General features: G+C 35.1%; 1 protein-coding gene across 2 annotated transcripts in view; it reads right to left on the reverse strand.

Annotated features, from left to right (window-relative positions):
• The window catches only part of C6H4orf45 (chromosome 6 C4orf45 homolog), a 153,720-nt gene that overhangs the window by 11,565 nt on the left and 123,974 nt on the right, over positions 1-18,181 (reverse strand). Inside the window, exons 4-5 of one of the 2 annotated variants that reach the window (XM_023505901.2) lie at positions 17,580-17,772; positions 13,722-14,460 (exon numbers count right to left, since the gene is read on the reverse strand). In XM_023505901.2, the coding sequence (XP_023361669.1) occupies positions 14,311-14,460; positions 17,580-17,772 (343 nt within the window). In that variant the 3' untranslated portion in view covers positions 13,722-14,310. Of the gene's footprint in view, positions 1-13,721; positions 14,461-17,579; positions 17,773-18,181 lie in introns of those variants that run through there. The other variant, XM_012552139.3, reaches the window with a different exon arrangement.

Genomic DNA, 18,181 nt, shown 5'->3' on the forward strand with positions numbered 1-18,181 from the left:
TGAGACAGAAGAGTCCAAGATTCTTAGGATAAAAGTGTCATTAACAAATGAGGGTTGAGGGATATGGAGGAAGATGTCTCTGCTTTAAAATCTAGCTTTTGAGACCTTCAGAAAAACATCCCAGTGATCTTGTCCAGCAAGAATTTCAAGATGCTGAACTGGAGAAAATAGAAGAAATTAGGGCTAGACCTCTTGACATCCGAGACCCATCCACAGAGAGGTAACAGTAGAACCCAAGGGATTGGATGAGATCATTAAGGGAATTGTAAGAAGAGAATGTACTAGGACAGCATTTTGAGGGGCAGAATGAATTGCAGAAAGGAAATGGTCAGTAGGAGAACTGTGAGAGTTCAGTGTCACAGACACTAAGGGATTTGTGGGTCAGACATGTCAAAGCTCACAAATGAGTGGCAGAGAGACAGCTCTAAAATCTACCACCATCTTAGGGCACATTGAGGAGGAAGTAGTTGTAAATTGGATAAAGCTCCAGGAAAGGAAAATGAGGAGAGGTCTATATTAGCAGGAGAACCAGGTGTTATGTGGTGTTACCAAAATATAAGCTAAATAAAGGTGATTGGTAGTGTCAACAGAAAGAAGGATGAGAGAAGAAAAGTCAAGAATGAGAATTGAGGAAAACCATTTGATTGCTTAATATAGAACTTATTGCTAACTTTGGAGAGAACCTTTCATTTGAATGTTAAGGTGGAGGCCTAGAGATGAGAAGATGGGAAGAACAAAGTGGAAGCACTAATTGTAAATAGCGTTCTCAAGAAATTTAGCCACAAAAAGGGGATGATAGATGGAATGAATGGATCAAGTAAGGGGTTTTTGAGCACGAGGAAAACCTATTTGTATGAAGCAGAGAAAGTCAATAGACAGAACAAGGAAATGATAAAGAATGTGAACTGCTGTAGAAGGCAGGATGGAATAGAGCTGCTTGTATGTGCAGAGAGATGAGCCTTGACAAAAAGGACTCACCCCTTTGTATGAGCCAGGGAGGAGATAATGGCAGAAGAATGATATAAGATGAAGAAGGGATCAGAAGGAGCTCTTAGTGAGTTTCTAAAGCAGGCCAAATGGCATAGTGAACAATGATTCTATGATATATAAGAATCCATTAAAAAACAAAGGATGTTTAAAAATCTGGAGAAGATTGGTGGAGAGGAGAGGTAAGGAGGGTTGGGGTGGTAAGGAGGATTAAGGTAGTAGTGATACTCATCTTCAAGTATTTGAAGTGATGCTATATAAAGTGTGGATTACATACATCTTATTGGACCTAAAGCAATAAGTGAAAAGTTATAGAGAAAAAAATGTAGGCTTAATTACAAGAAACACTTGCTAACAATGAAGGCTATTCAAAGGTGGTATGGACTGCCTTCAGAGATGCCTTGGTGGTTTTTAAGCTAAGGCGATGTCACATATGTTATACTAAGGATTCCTTCCTTGTATGATTGGACTAGACCAATAACATCCCTTTCAACTCTCAAATGCTGTGATTTTGAGAGGGAGGAGAAGGAAAAGAGAAGAGGGAGGGAGGAGACAGAGAGAGAGAGAATGTTTGAAAGAAAAAGTCTAATCGATGGAACAATATTGTAAAAGGGATGAGCCAATGGGAGAGCCATAGATAGCTTTAGAGCAAGGAGGAGAACCATCTCTTCTGAGACTAAAAAGGAGTTTAAGATTAAAGACATTCAGAGGATTGGAGGGAAGTTGAGTGAAGGAAAAATGATCGAAAACATTAAAGGAATTTAATATTCCCTGATTATAAAGCACTGCTGGTAGAAATGGCAAATAGGGACTGCCACACAATTGGAATTTAACTGAATGAAAATGACATCTGAGCTCATAGCTAACATAGATCTCTTTTCAATTGCATGTTTCTGTAGTACAGCCAATGTGTAATTATTCACATCAATTCCAACATTCCCATCCCCCTTCATTGTACGAATAAAAACTGAATCCCAAAGATGGTAAATGATTCTCCACAGTCATTAATAATCTTGGAATTAGAACTGAAATCCTTAATTTCCAGTCTTAGTAGCCTTTAGATTCCTAACAACCACAGATTGGTTCTGGGTATAAAGAGGTTGGGGTATGGAGTCCTGTTCCTATCCAAAAAGGGACTCAGAGCTCTACTCTGGATTTATCTAGGTGGTGCTTGGGTTCACTTCTGAGGGACTCCTTAAATAAAGAGCCAGATTCTTTTTCTCTCAGTTTGGCTCTTGTTTGGCACCATCTTTCTAAAAAGCAGGGAGTGAGAATGTACTCAATGAATAAGGTATAGAACAGCTATTTATTTCCTAACATCAAAAGAAATGATCAACTCAAAAAAGCTCTCACAAACTTGCATTAACAGATTGAAAATAGGATTTAGAAACATAACTGATACTGTGCTTTTCTAGGAGTTAAAACACTTAAACTATTTAAAAATATACAGCATTTCATTAGATGCTGAAAAGGCATTTTTAAGTATTTAATAAGCACCTGCTATGCCAGGCACAAAACTCTGGATTGTCCAAACAATTCTTTTTGGGTTTGTGTCTTTTAGCAAGCCACTGCAGGAGTGGATGTATTCTCTGTTAATGGTGTCCTCTCTGACACAGAAATCCCGCTGGTTATAGGTCAGATCTGATCAGTGGATTTGGGATCTATGAATGTTTCAGACTGGCATGAGGTACAGGAACAGGACAAATAGCAGGTGGGTTAACCTGTTGTTGCTCAGTGTTATCTGACTCTTTGTGATCCCATGGACCATAGCACATCCGGCCTTTCTGTGCTCCACCACCACACAAAGTCTGTCCAAGCTCATGTTCATTGTTTCCATGACTCTACTTATAAATCCCAATCTCTACCATCCCCTTTTCCTTTTGTATTCTGGCCATCTCTTAATCTCATCTGCTTCTGTTAAATCCTTACCATTTTTATCTTTTATCATGCCCATTTTTCACATGAAACTTTCCTTTGAGACCTCTAATTTTGTTGAAGAGATCTCATCTTTCCCATTCTATATTTTCTAAAACCTTTTTGCTCATTTAAGAAAATTTTATCTGTCCTTTGCTATTCTCTGGAATTCTATATTCAGTTAGATATTATCTTTCCCTTTCTCCTTTACCTTTTGCTTTCCTACTTTCCTCACCTACTTATAAAAGCCTCCTCAGACAGCCATTTTTAAAATTGCTCTTCTTTTTCTTTGGAATGTTTTTGGTTGCTGCCTCTTGTATAATATTGTAAACTTTAGTTCTTTAGACTATCTACCAGATCTAATCCCTTAAATGTATTCACCATTTCCAATTCATATGCATAAGGGATTTTACTTATCTCATACTTATGTGATCTAATGGTTTCCATAACAAGTTTATTGGAATTGCCTTGAATCATCTATCTCATTGTTGAAAAGAACCAAGTCCTTTTTTTTCCCCCCCAGATCTTCTTTTAACTAAATGTATAGAACTTCTTCTCCTCTCACTGCAAAGTATATAATGAATCTGATTTAGATATTGACTATCTGGTGAAGTACATGTATAGAGTCACCTTTTGGATTATTGAAAAAGAGTATTTACTATGACCAGTGAATCTTCATTAGTCTTCTCCATAATTAGTCTTCATTTTATACTCTAATGCCAAACCTGCCTGTTATTCCAATTATCTTTAGATTTCTTTATCATTCCAAACCTTTGTGATGAGCTATGAACAGATCCAACCATTCTGGAAAGCAGTATGACCAAAGGGCTATTAAATAAAAAATTAAACAATTTCAGAATTGTTTAATTCTGAAACAAAGGTATCCTTTGACCTAGTGATACCACTACTAGGTCTGTATCTTAAGGAGATAATTTTTAAAAAGGGAAAAGGACTTACATGTGCAAAATTATTCATAACAGCCCTTTTCATATTAACAAAATATTGGAAATTGAGGGAATTCCCATCAATTGGGAAATGGCTGAACTGGCTGTGGTTTATAAATATAACACAACACTACTGTGTAACAACAAATGATAAACAGGCACATGTTAGCAAAATCTGGAAAGACTTGTACAAATTGTGCAAAGTGAAATGAGCAGACCCAGGAAAACATTGTACCCAGTATCAACAACATTATTTGATGTTCAACTTTGATTGACTCAGCTTTTCTCATCAACACAGTGATGCCAGAGAAGTAAAAAGAACTCATGAAAGAAAGTACTATCTATGACCTGATAAGGAACTAAGGGACTTAGGCCGCAGATCGAAGCATTTTTTTCATTTAACTTTATTCTTTCTCATGTTTTTTTTTTCTTTTGATCTATTTCTTCTTTCACATCTATGACTAATATCAAAATATGTTTTACATGATAGCACATGTATAAACTGTATGAAACCACCAACCATCTTCAGAAAAGGGGAAGGAAAGGAAGAGAGGGAGGAAAAAATATGGAACTCAAAATCTTATAAAAACAAATGCTAAAAATTTTGACACATAACTGGGGAAAAAAGAAAATACTATTTTTTTATAAAGAAAGCAAGAAGACTAGTAAAGACATTCCAATTAGAGGAAGAGGTACAGCTCAGCTTTCCCCATGATTATTTGAACAAAATCTAAGAACACCACCAGATCAAATTGTGACCAGAAAATCTAAGAAAAAAAACACAAATGAGTCATTTTTCCAGCCCAAAATAAAGAATTTGGCCCATAGGCAAGTGATCAGGGCAGAAATTGGGGGACAGATGTGGATCTGCCCCTTGCAACTGGAGCCCAGTGTAAAAATTTGGATTTAACTTTTTAGACAGGCACAGTCCAGGGGTGATCCAGGAACTCTGTCCCCCTAATTCTACAAGAGGAATCAGGACAAGCGTATGAAATCAATGCAAAGGTTATAAGACCACAAATAGACCTATAACTCTGTTACTCTAAACCTGTTGAGCTTTCCGAGTTGATAGGGGATGTAACTAGCAAGTATGTATTGGAACTCCCAAGGGGCAAGTCTGTTATTCTGTTACCTAAACATAAATAAGAGTCAGGAGCCCAGAATTTGGCCCAGAAAGTTTGCAGTTTCTGAGTGCTCACGCCTTGAAGAATATAGAACTCAATAATGGATCCCAGATAAAACAGAGTAAGACATATACAAGCCCTATTGTCTCTTCAGAAGTGCATAGGGAATGTGTCTAACACAAGAGTTTCAATTTAAGAATTTAAGTCTGCAAAAATTAGGCATATACCAACATATATCAGACCATTATATACCAAGATAAGCTCAAATTGGGCATATGATTTAAATATAAAGGGTGATATCATAAAGTAGTTAGAAGCATAGAAGAAATTAACTTCTAGATCTCTGTTTTGTTAACAAATAGGTTCTAATTCCTTTATTTCCTCATCATTTGTAGTTTATTTTTTTTTCCTTTTTGATGCTAGAAATTTGAGGGAGAAAAGTTGACAGGATAGACAACATTCCAGCCAAACTCTTCCTCCAAACAACTTTAAAATATAATATCAAACCAATTTTTGAGTGGCAGGATGAACAAAAGATTAGGTGAAACAGTTTTCATGCCCAAGAGAACTTAGGAGGTTAGCAGAAGAGATCTATGATAATAGAATATAAAGGCTGGCTCAGTTATACATGGTGCAGCAGTAACTGCAGTGTGGGAAGTTCTTAGCACACAGACAGAAAGGGGATTGGGCAACTGATCAGGTAGAGATTACAGGTGACCCTGAACTAACACTGAGTCCAGGACCTTGCCCATACGTGCTTCTGTGATGAAGTTCCAAGGCAAATGGGAGCATTATCACAGATACAGGGGAGCAAGGGTCTTTCCAGGATAAAAAAAAAAAAACTTACAAATTCCCAGAACTAGCTCTGAAAAGAGCAACACAAAAAACAAAGCCTAAAATTTGGGAAAGTACCTACCCTGCCATGGGAACCAAAGCTCAATGTTTACATAAAGTTAAAAGTCAAGAAACAGATAAGAAAAATGAGTAAACAACAAAAAAGAGATTACTATGATGACCAAAAAAATCATAATGCAAACTCAGAACACAAAGTGAAGGACAGGGAAACTTAAGATTCAAATTCAAAAGACAACATGAAAATAGCTATAAGCAAAGTCCCAAAGGAAAACATGCAAACTGAACATCAGGGCAACAAGAATTTCTGGAAGATTTTTTAAAAAGAGAGATAAAAGTGTTAGAGAAAATTTTGGATGGAAAATGTTAGTCATGTAAAAAACTTATGGAAAGAGAATCAACAGCTTGGTTTAAAAAAAAAGGCACAAAAATACTGAAGAAAATAATTATTTTAAAAAGCAGAATTGTCCAAATGGAAAAATATGTACAAAAACTCAGTAAAGAAAATAATTTCTTAAAAAATCAGAATTGGACAACTAGAAGACAATAACTCCATGAGATATTAAGAAACAATAAAATCAAATCAAAAAAATGGAAAATCAGAAGAAAATGGGAAATATCAGAAAAATAAGTGACCTAGAAAATAGATCAAGGAGAGGTAATTTAAGAATTATTGGACTACTCTAGAGCCATGATCAAAAAAAGTACCTAGACATCATATTTTTAAAAATTATAAAGGAAATCTCCCAGAGAAATAAAAAATTCACCAATAACCTGCAAGATATCCCAGAATGAAATAGGAATATTATAACTAAACCCAGGTTGAGCAAAAAACATTACAAACAGCCAGAAAGTAAATGCAGATACTATGGATCTCACAAGATTTAGCAATTTTCATAATAATAGTGTGGAAGGCTCAGAATATAATATCAGAATGCAAAGAAGCTAAGATTACAACCAAGGGTAACCTACCCAGCAAAACAGTATAATTCTTTGGGGATTGGGGAAAGAAAAGGAATATTTAATGGGGAAAAAAAAAAAGGACTTTCAAGCATTCCCGAGGAAAAGACCAGAGCTGAATATAAAATCTGCCATTCAACACAAAACTTAAGAGAAGCATAAAAACATGAAAAAGAAATCATAAGGGACTGAGTAAGGTTAAAGTATTTATGTTCAAATGTGGGAAGATGATACATACAATTCTCAAGAACTTTAATATTATTAGCATAATTAGAAGAATCTATGTAAAGAGAGGCATGAGTGTGAATCAACTGTTTTAGAATTATCTCCCCTCAAAAATAAAGGACTTAGAAAAAGGGGTGCAATGGGAGAAAGGGGAAGGAAGAAGAAGAATGGAAGAATTTCACATAAAAGAGTCACCTAAGAAGGAACTTACGATAGAAAAATTGGGAGGGAGATAGAGGACAATGCTTGAAACACACACACACACACACACACACACACACACAGACTTAACTGCATATAGAAATCTATCTTACTTATCAGGAAAACAGGAAAGAAAGGGTAGGTAATAAGTCGGGGTAGGGGAGTAATGAGGGAATGATAAAAGAGGGGCCATATTAAGAGATGCAGTGGTCAGAAGCAAAATAGAGTTTTGAGGAGGGACAGGGTAAAAAGAGAGGAGATTAAATTTTAAAAAGAGTATTGAGGGAAATAAACAATAATCATAACTATAAATATGAATGTGATGAACTCACCCATAAAATCAGAAGCAGATAGAATGGATTGGAAACCAGAATCCAATAATATATTGTTTACAAGAGACATGTTTGAAACAGAAAGATAAACATAGAATTAAAATAAGGAGCAGAATCTATTATTCTTTTGTTGAGGTTTTTTTTTTTTAAAGGCAGATCTCAGACAAATCAATATTTCATAATCTCAGACAAAGCAACAGCAAAAATAGACCTAATTAAAAGGCACAATCAATCTACATTTTGTTAAAATCACAATGTATCATTATTCAAAAACCTATGTAAAGATAAATTAGAAGCAATTTCAGAAATTTATTACCCAGAAAATTATATACCTAGAAATTAATACACTTAATGGGTATTAGGTATTTATATACCTACTATGTGTCAGGCACTGTGCTAAACAATAGAGATTAAAAATAATACAGTTCCTGTCCTCAGGAAGCTTACACTCTAATGAGTTGGAATCTTTAACAACACTTCATTTCGAGATAGTCTCATCTCAGTGTTTTTTATTTAAAAATTTTTTTGACATTTGTTTCATCAATCCAAATATCTCTGAGACTTCATGAGACTTAATGTTTTTTAAACAAAATTTTTTTTAATTTTTATGTGACCTTGATTTGTAAGTGTAGCCCTCCAGATTTTTTTTTTTAATTTAAGAATTATTTTCTCCCTGGAAAAGGAAACTTATCAAAATAGAACTATTAAATATATGTAAAACAAGATATAGACAAATAAGAAATAGCACAAGGCACTTGAATTAAATATTGGAAAAGGCTTTCTATAGAAGGTAGGATTTTAGTTAGAACTTAAAGAAAGCCAAGGAGATCAGTAGTTAGAGCAGCATAAGAATAATATTCCAAGTATAGAAAATAGCCAGAGACACAGCCCAGAATTGAGAGAGATTTATCTTTATGAAACAGCAAGGAGTTCATTGTCAATGGTTCAAAAAACGTGTCAGGAAGGCGTAATAAGATGGAAAAGTAGAAGGAAACTAGGTTATAAAGCGCATTTTGTATTTGATCGGAGAGGTGACAGGAAGCTACTGGAGTTTGAATGGGGGGAGGAAGGGTACCACATGGATGGACCTGCATTTTAGGAAAATCATTTTGTTAGCTGAATGAAAAAAGGATTGGACTAGAATAAGGTGAGGCAGGCAAATCCACCAGGTTATTGAGATAATCTAGACTTGAAGAGGACTTACACTAGTGGTGTAGGCTCTTAAAAAAGAAAATGGGAGCATCTTGGAAAACTTTTACAAAGATGAAATTTCAAGCCTTGGCAACAGTTTGGATTTGGGGGTGAGACAAAGTATGGAATCCAGGCTGGTTCTAAGGTTGTAACCCTGAGGGACTGGGAGGATCATTTCACCTTCTACAGTAATAGGGAAGGTACTTGGAGGAGAGGAAGGATTGGGGTTTGAAAAATAATGAGTTTTGCAGTGGACATTGAGTTCAAGCTGTCTATTAGACATGTAGTTTGAGAAAGGCAGTTGGAGATACAAGATCAGAGGTCAGCAAAGAGGTTGAGGCAGTGAAGGTAGATTTGTGAATCAACAGCACAGAAGTAGTAATTAAGCCTATGGGAAATGATGATCACAAAATGAAGTGGTATAGAGGGACAAGAGAAGAGAATCCAGGACAGAACCCGGAGGGACATGTAGTTAGAACATGTGATCTGGAAGAGAATCCAGCAAAGGAAACAGAGAAGGAGCAGGCAGATAGGTAGGAGGAGAACTAGGAAAGAACTCAGAGAGAAGGGAATGCAAAGGAGAGGTCAAGGAAAATGAGGATTGAATAAAAGGCCAGGAGGCCACTGTGGTTGGATGAGAGCATGAGATTCTGGGGTGCAAGGGGAGATGAAGAGGGCATATTATGAATGTAGGAGTATTTGAGGATCCACAACTATAGAATTTAAAGAGATTTCTTTACTGAAGAATTCAAAACACCTCATTTTGAGGCAGCCCCATATTATGGGTGTAATAACCCTAGAAGTTCCCAGAGATACTTGGGCTGATGAAACAAATGTCAAAGGATTTTAAAATGGAAATATATACACAGTTTTTGTTTTTATGTGACCTTCAAATATTTTTTAAATTTAAATTTTATTTTTTCCATGGAAAAACAGGAAACTTGCCAAAATACAAATTATCACACATGCATACCTATGTACACACCCCCACAAAACAAGATTTCATGCTTCAAGGGAGTATCTGAGAAAACACTCTGCCTTTGACCTATAATTGTTTGGATCTACACAAAAAGAGCTTACACCAGTAAGCAGCTAATCCCAATTGTCCGACAAGCATATATAACACATAGTAATAAATCATCTGATTTGGTCCCATCCCAAAACTAAGACTGCTTTGGAATGTCAGCTATCCAAGCACTCCCTTGTTTTCTACCCCACCCCCCCAAGTGAGTCCCCAAGGTCAAATCATTGTAAAGACTATTCCAACTGGCTCCTTGTTAAGAGTTTCTGGACAGATGAAATCTTAGATGAATTAGAGTACTCATGCCAGAGGGCAGCCAATTCTTTGGTGAACTAGCAAATTTTTCTGAGGCGACAGAGCAAAAGAGACCCTCTCATTATGGCCCTTTCATCACTGGGAGGACTGAACTTTTTGATCCAATTGATGAGGGAAACTGATAAAATCCAGTTTATCATCTCTATTCTACTTAAAATTTATGTCTTCACATTCATAAATATTTATTGGCTACCTACGATGTGTAAGGGATTAAAAAAAACTAAAATAGCATGCCTTTCTTCAAAAATCTTAAAATTCAGTATTCTGTACCTATGAATAACATTCCCATCTTCCCACTGTTAAGATCTGTGGCCTTTGGGTCTTCATTGTGCACTTGTTTCCATGCATGTGAGGAAATGCAAATATGATGCTAATCAACCTCTTTTGTAATAAACAGTGGAATAGGGTTTTGCAGATTTCCTTCAGTTGCATTGGTTATATGAGAATAGCTTTTATAAATCTCTTTAAGAGAGGAGACAGAAGAAGGTGTCAGGAGAGAGAATGGAGGGAAGAAGAGCCACATGTACTCCTTACATGAGTAGTTAGCTATGGTGAAAAGTATCCAGAGTTCCTGACAACAACAGGACACTTTTTGGGGAAGGGTGGGCTTGACTGAGTGGTCCAGAGGAAGCAGACTTAAAAATCAGTTAGATGTTTATTGAAAGATCATGGGAAATGGAAGAAACACTGCAAAAAAAGGAGAAAGGAAATGGCGTTCTTTTTCAACATAGGGAAGAGAATAGAATCTGTAGACTGTGGGTCAATAAGCTTTATTTAAGATTCCTGACAAAATTCTAAAACAATTTTTTTTAAATGGATTTATCTCCATTTTGAAAATGGCTTTATCACAAAGAACTGAAGATGAAAATAAGAAGAAAGAAAAGAAAGAGGAGAAGGAAGAGGAGGAAAAGGAGAAGGAAAAGAAGGAGAAAGAGGAGTAGGAGAAGGAGGAAGAGAAGAAGAAGGAAGAAGAGAACCAGAACCGGAATCAGAACCAAAATGGTAATCATGCCCTTTTTTGTCAAGGTTACTAAATTGTTTGGAGGCAGGATAGTAGAATAGATAGAAACAGATACCTGGATTCAAGTTCTGCCTCTGATATACACAACACAGGTTAGGCAAACCAGTAGAATACTCTTCAGTATTCTAGACAATTTTTTAAGACTCTAAATTTCATAGAAGGTGCTGATTAGCATTGGTAAAGCAAGTTTCTCGATTCTAGATTCTAGATCTATATTCACAGATAAAATCACACATCTGGTTTCTCACACGCAAACTAAACTTCTATATATACAGATTTTAACATGCATGCATGTATTACTACCTATATTACACACATCATTCTAAAAAATTGAGAATATCACACTTCTGTTAAGAGTCATATGAGTGTATTCCTAAAACCTAAACCATGAAAGAAGAAAGCAGAGAATTTCTTTTAATCACAGTTTTCAGGGAGTCTAATTGTTCTTAAATGATCTTTTTTACCTGTTTTCTAGATAAAAAATTTTTTAAAATTTGTTGTTTATTTTGTTTCATTTTGTCTATTTTAAAGTTTTTTATTTTACCTTAATATTTCTTATTGTATCATAGTCACTGATTTCTGATAAGACTATTCTAGTTTTCAGGGACCCCATTTCTTGAGTAAGGGTACCTATTTCTTTTCTAAGTGCCGTACTGATCTCTTCCAATTCTTCCTCGTGATTTTTTTTAAAATACATTATTATTGATATTTTTTTATAACACTAAAATTTTCTCCAGTATCCCTCTCCTCCCTTATACTCCCAGAGAATCATTTTATATAATAAGTGAAAACATATGTAATACGGCATACCTATAAACCTCCCACCTCTGCAAAGGAGTAGTTTCTCATATTTCGTCTTAGGAGTCATACTTATTCTTGATAAGTTTTCTAACTTTCACTTTTGATAGTCTTTCAGCTGTTCTTTCCATTCAAAATGTGCAGAAATACATGTATTTATACATATACATTGTATACACATATGTGTGTATATCTTATTTTATACTGTTTTCTGGGCTCTAATTTTTTATCAATTATGTTTTCATATTCAAAAGTATTTATTGACCACCTACTAATAGTCCATTTTTTCCTTTTGAGTCTGTTTTTAGTTATTATAAAATTAAATTTATAATTATTTTTATGTTAGTTTGTAATTTGCTTTGTTTATTACTCTCTCCAGCTTTTGAGTCTTATATTCTATCTAATCCTATACTGGGACTTGATGTCAGGGCAAGGTTTCGTGTGTCTCTGCCCTTTTGGTTGGAATGCTTGGCCTTGTTTGGTCTTGGCCCCTGTTTCCTAGAATTTACACTCTGTTTCTTTGAGGTTCAAAACATTGAATCTTTACAAGTGCCCTCTTAGAACAGACTTAGATCTCAGAACTTCCAAGCCTGAGATGTCTGGATCTGAGGACTGACATCTGAGCCTTATGGCATTATATTAGTTAGCATGCACTGATCATTGCTTACTTCTTCCCAAGAAAGGTTTCTACTCTTTTCTGGGACTTTCTGACCTAATGTGGTTTTGGTGTGGAATATGTTCTTTACTACAGTTTCTCATTGGATTTTAGGGTCATAATTTGGTTTGGTGGAAACTTCAATTTCCAGATATGGAGAAGCTAGACTGGCTATCTCATTCATCAACTAAACCTATCTCACTAATGAATATTTAAAAGTTTCAAATAAAATCTTAGCAAAAAATTATAGCAATATATTTTTTAAATCATTATGATTAAATTGGATGGATAGCAAAGATTGAAGAGGGATGGTTCAAGGTTAGGCAAAAAATTAACATAAGTAATAGTATTAAAAATAAAAACACCCCAAACCACATGATTATATTAACAGAATTTTTAAAAAGTCTCTGACATTCATATCTAAAGCCAAAAGATAGCATTGTTTGTGATAAGGAAATACTAGCAAATTTCTCAACATATATAAGGAAAAGGTAGGAACTCCATTATCTCCACTACTATTTGATATAATTTTAGAAACACTAGTGATAGTAATAAAATGAAACAGATAAATTAAGGGCATCAATGTAGACATGTAGTAGATATTGTTTATTTAAAAATTTCAAAGAATCATTAAAGAAAATACTTGACAAAAATAAAAGTTTCAGTAATGTAGCATGATACAAAGTAAAATCATAATAATGAGCAGAAGTTCTAAATAATAAAACTAGGAAAAATTGAAGGGAAGAAAATTTCTATTCAAAATAATGACATACAATATATGGGAAATATTTTACCAATACACATTAAAATATAAAGACATCAATACTCTTTAAAGAAAATAAAAGAAAAATTAAATAATTGGAGAAAACTTAGTACTTAGTTTGATCATACTAATTTGCTACTGAAATTTGTAGGTATACTGCTATATCAACTAAAACAACAAAGCTGATTCTTTAACAGAGCTAGACAAATAAAATTCATGTGTAGAAATAAGAAGCCTTGAATATCAAGGAGAATAATGCAAAAGAGCAAGAATAAAGGAAGAATAAACCTTCTAAGCCTCAGATTATATTGTTGTTCAGTTGTTTTAGTCTGTCCAATTCTCTTTGACTCCATTTGGGTTTTTTTTGGCAAAAATACTGGGATAGCTTGCCATTTCATTTTCCATATGAGTAAACTGAGACAAATAGTGTTAAGGGACTTGCCCAGGACCACACAACTAGTAAATGTCTAAGGCTGGGTTTGAATTCAGGAATACGATTCTTCCTATCTCTAGGTTTTGCATTTTGTCTACTGCACCACCTAGCCTCCCTCAGATTATATCAGTCATATATTTCAGTAAACAAGACTTTTTGGTTCTGACTAAAAAACAGAAAAGTAGATCTATGAAACAGACTAATCATAGCTAACATTCATATTGGACTTTAAGGTTAAAGGTCTTAGAAATATTATCTCCGTTTATCCTCATAACAAACCTGGGAATCAGCTGCTATTCCTATTCCTATATACAAATGGAGAAAATCACATATCTAGTATGTGTCTGAAGTCAAATTTGAACTCAGGGTTTCTAGAGTCCCTTTCTATCTACTATGTCACCTAGCTGCCTATGATAAGGAAAAATCCAAAACAACTGAACTCAACCCAGGGTTTATAAAGCTCAAAATCATTACTTGAGTGAAGAACTTTCTATTCGATATTAATTATTGAAAAAAAACTAAAAATTAGACCTAACATTTTATGATGAAAGATCTTAAGCCAGAGAGGGGAGAATTATGAGTAAGCATTGTGAGATGGAAAGTTAGTACAATCTTGGTTTGCACCAGGAGGATCAGCCTCAAGGGCTGGAAGGGGTACGCGTTTTTCCTCTAGACTGTCCTGGTCAAATGACATCTGAGATCTTGAGCTGACATCCAGGACCTCCTGTTTGGGGAAGACAGAGATTAATTAAAGAACACCCAGAGGAGAGCAGTCAGAATGATAAAAAAAAAACAAAACAAACTCGAGTTCAAGCCTTATGATGATTGTCTGAATGAATCAGGAATATTTAGTCTAGAAAATAGATGATTTAAAGGGATGTGGGGGGCTGTTTTTAAGTACTCCGAAGGTGTACTTGTGGAAGAGGTTTTAGAATTGTTCTGTATGCCTTAGAAGGAAAAAACAAGAGCAAGTGAAAGTAGCAAAAAAAAGTAAATGGAAATGTCAGGGGAAATTTGCCAAGGATTAGAATTTTCTAATTTTAGGAGGAAGTGGGTTTTTCCACATTGAGATTCCTCAGGCAAAAACTTATTAGGTGTATGACAATGAGAAAAAAAAATTTTTAAACTAGTTTGGACTAGATAACTACTTAAGTCTCTTTTGGATATGAAATGTTGTGGTTCTGGGACCTAGGACTGGAGAACACACCTACACAATAGATGAGAAAAGCTAAGAAAAACTGGTTAAACATGTAAAAAGAAAATCAGAAAAAAAACAACATCAAAGAAATCAAGGAAGGAGATAACAATTATAACAAGAATTGACATACAAGGGTTTTGAGTCCAGGTCACTAAAATTTACAGGACATGGACAACACTTTCAGGGGCTTAGAAACACAGAAACAACTAAGCTTAGCATCTGCTTATCAGGAAAAAATAATTTAAAAGGGTAATTTATTGGATGTTGGCTCCTCTTCCCAGCTGTTTGCATCCTTAATTAGACCTTTCCTACCCAGGCCCACTTTCAGAATGCCTTGGATTCAAAGAAAAAAATCTCTTCTGCTTCTGAGTCTCCCTATACCTTCTCCATCCCAAAGGAGCTTTGACTTTATGGTAATTACCCCAACTGCATGTACCTTGCTGCATGTACCTCCTTCTCCCCACCAAAAGAAAGATGTCGGTAAAGGAGAAATGATATAAAAGAGAATACCTTAGAAAAGCAGATGATCAACAGTGTCAAATTCTGTAAAAAGCTATAATCATCAAAAATAGTTTTATACTGGATAAGAAAATAGAGTGACTTATAATTGGAACATAACATACAGAAGCAAATGAGCACAGTAAATTAGTGTTTGATAAAGTCAAAGATCTCAGCTATTGGGACTCATAATTTGACAAAACCTGTTGGGGAAAACTGCAAAGAAGTTTGGCAAAAAGTAGGTATACAGCAACACGAGATACCCCATACCAAGATCAAAATAAGTATATGATATCATAAGCAAATAAGGAGAATATAGGGGGAAATTACCTGTGGGATCTATAGATAGGGGAACAGCTCATGTTCAAATATAGGAGGTAAATTAAATAATTTTGACAAAATTTAAGACTTACATACAATAATAACAATGCAGCTTCAATTAGGGGGAAAGTAAGAAACTAGAAGGAAAATCTATGCAGGAAGTTTCTCTGATACAAGTCTCATTTCTAAAATATATCAGGAATCGAGCAAAATTTATAAGAATAAAAGTCATTTTCCAATTGATAAATGGTGAAGGGATATGAACAGTTTTCAACAGAAGAAATAAAAGCTATCAATAGTCATCTTTAAAAGTACGCTGAATAATCAGAGAATGCAAATTAAAACAACTCTGAGGTACCATTATCTCAAACCTATCAGACTGGTAAAGATTATATAAAAGGAAAATGATGAATTCAGGTTAGAGGACCACACATATTGGGGAACTCTGAGAAAAGTATACTTGAAGCAATGATACTTATAGGAGGGTATTTATTCAGTATGATTGATGAGATAATGGTTCTCTAATTCACATATACTTAGTACTTAGTATAGTGATGTAATGGTTCTACAGTTGGCACATGCTCAGTATGCTGTAGTGATGTAATTGTACTACAGTATTTAAGGGCTGAGAGGACTTGAAATAAGCAGGGTCAAGAGTGTGTGTGCTTGAGCTCCAATTCCAGATTCTATCTCTGATCCCAGACTCCATCCCTGACCATCCTCATGGTGACTCTCCTGCTAAGACCAGGGCCCATCTAGAGACCCTCGAGAAAGCTAGCCCAGACATTACATTCAGGGTTATAGGAAAATAGATTAACTAAAATACTGTTGGTAGATCTGGGAACTAGTTCAACCATTCTGTAAATCAATTTTGAAGTAGGCCCAAAAAATTATTAAACTTGGAATGCAATGGTGCAATGGATAGAGTACTGGCCCTAAAGTCAGGAGGACCTGAATTCAAATCCAGCCTCATACGCATGATAATTCCTAACTGGGTGACCCTGGGCAAGTTACTTAACTCCAATTGCCTCAGCAAAAAAATAAAAATAAAACACTATTAAAATTATTACATCCATTGAGTCAGCAAAATTGCTTCTAAATTCATACCCTGAAGAAATTAAAGAGAAAAAGGAAACAAAAATATTTTTAGCCACCCTTTTTATCCTTGCAAAGAATTGTAAACTAAGGGGATGCTCCCTAATTGGGGAATGGCTAAATAAATTATGGCATATGAATATTACAACCATTACTTAGCCATAAGAGATGATGAAGGGGATGGTTTCAGAAAAACCTAAGAAGATTTATATGAACTGATCCAAAGTGAAGTGAGCAGCACCAGAAAAGGGTGCTTACACCCTAACTAACAATATTATAGTTAGTTATAATACAACAACTAACAGCAATATTATAAAGATGTTCATTTATGAAAGATACTCTCATCATCACAATGACTCACCACAGTTCTAAACTGTGATGAAAAATACTATTTAGCTTTAGATAGAAAACTAATACACTCAAAAGACAGAGTGAAGCACATCTTTTTCTCTTTCCATTTTTTTAGAATATGGATAATGGGAAAATTTATTTTGCTTGACTATATTTGTGATATCTTATTTTTTGCCATCTCAATGGGAAGGATGAAGGGAGGAGAATTTGGAAGTGAAAGAACTCAATTTAAAAAAAAAATTTACACAAAGCCAAAGAAGGATGAAGAATGAATAAAGGTTATGGCTGCTCAAAGAGCAGTTTGAATAAAGTAATGAGCACCTACAGTGCATTACAATACTATAGAACTTTATAATGATAAAGAAAGGAAAATATCTTACACTACTACTCTTCTCCGTCACTTTGGGTAGCTTTGGGCAGGCAGGAAATCTCACAGGAGCATTCTTCAGGTTCCTGACGACCGTGGCCCACTTGGAATTTCTTTCGGTGATATTCTCATGATCACCAATATTCCAGGAAAGATTAGCTCGACTTCCTGGTCCTTGCAGATCTAGAATTTGAGGTTTAGGATACCTAAAACAAAAAAGGAAAGGGATAAGCTCTGAAAGAGAAGGGACCTTGGAAATAGTCACTAGGTAGCAAAATTCAGAGTCCGGTGTATTTTTTGTGATACAAAATAAGTCCAATATTTTGCCATTAAGTTTAGAAAACTTAATTATGTGACATCCCAAGGATTTTTTAAGCTGTTTTTTTTTTCAAGACTGTTGTAAGGAATTGGGCAGTTGAGTCTATATAAGATCACTGAGTGTAAAGAGGGTCAGGAACACTTAGACCTTGTATCATAGGTGAGTAAGTGATAGAGGAAGCTTTCCTAATGCTGCTTATATTCTCATCTTCTTTAAGCAGATACTAGGCATTCAGGCTCTATTCAGGCTCTCTCTTTCACAATCTTTCTACCAGTATTTCACTTTAGACACTTCCT

This window comes from Sarcophilus harrisii, chromosome 6 (genome assembly GCF_902635505.1).
Source record: "Sarcophilus harrisii chromosome 6, mSarHar1.11, whole genome shotgun sequence".
Lineage (NCBI taxonomy): Eukaryota > Metazoa > Chordata > Mammalia > Dasyuromorphia > Dasyuridae > Sarcophilus > Sarcophilus harrisii.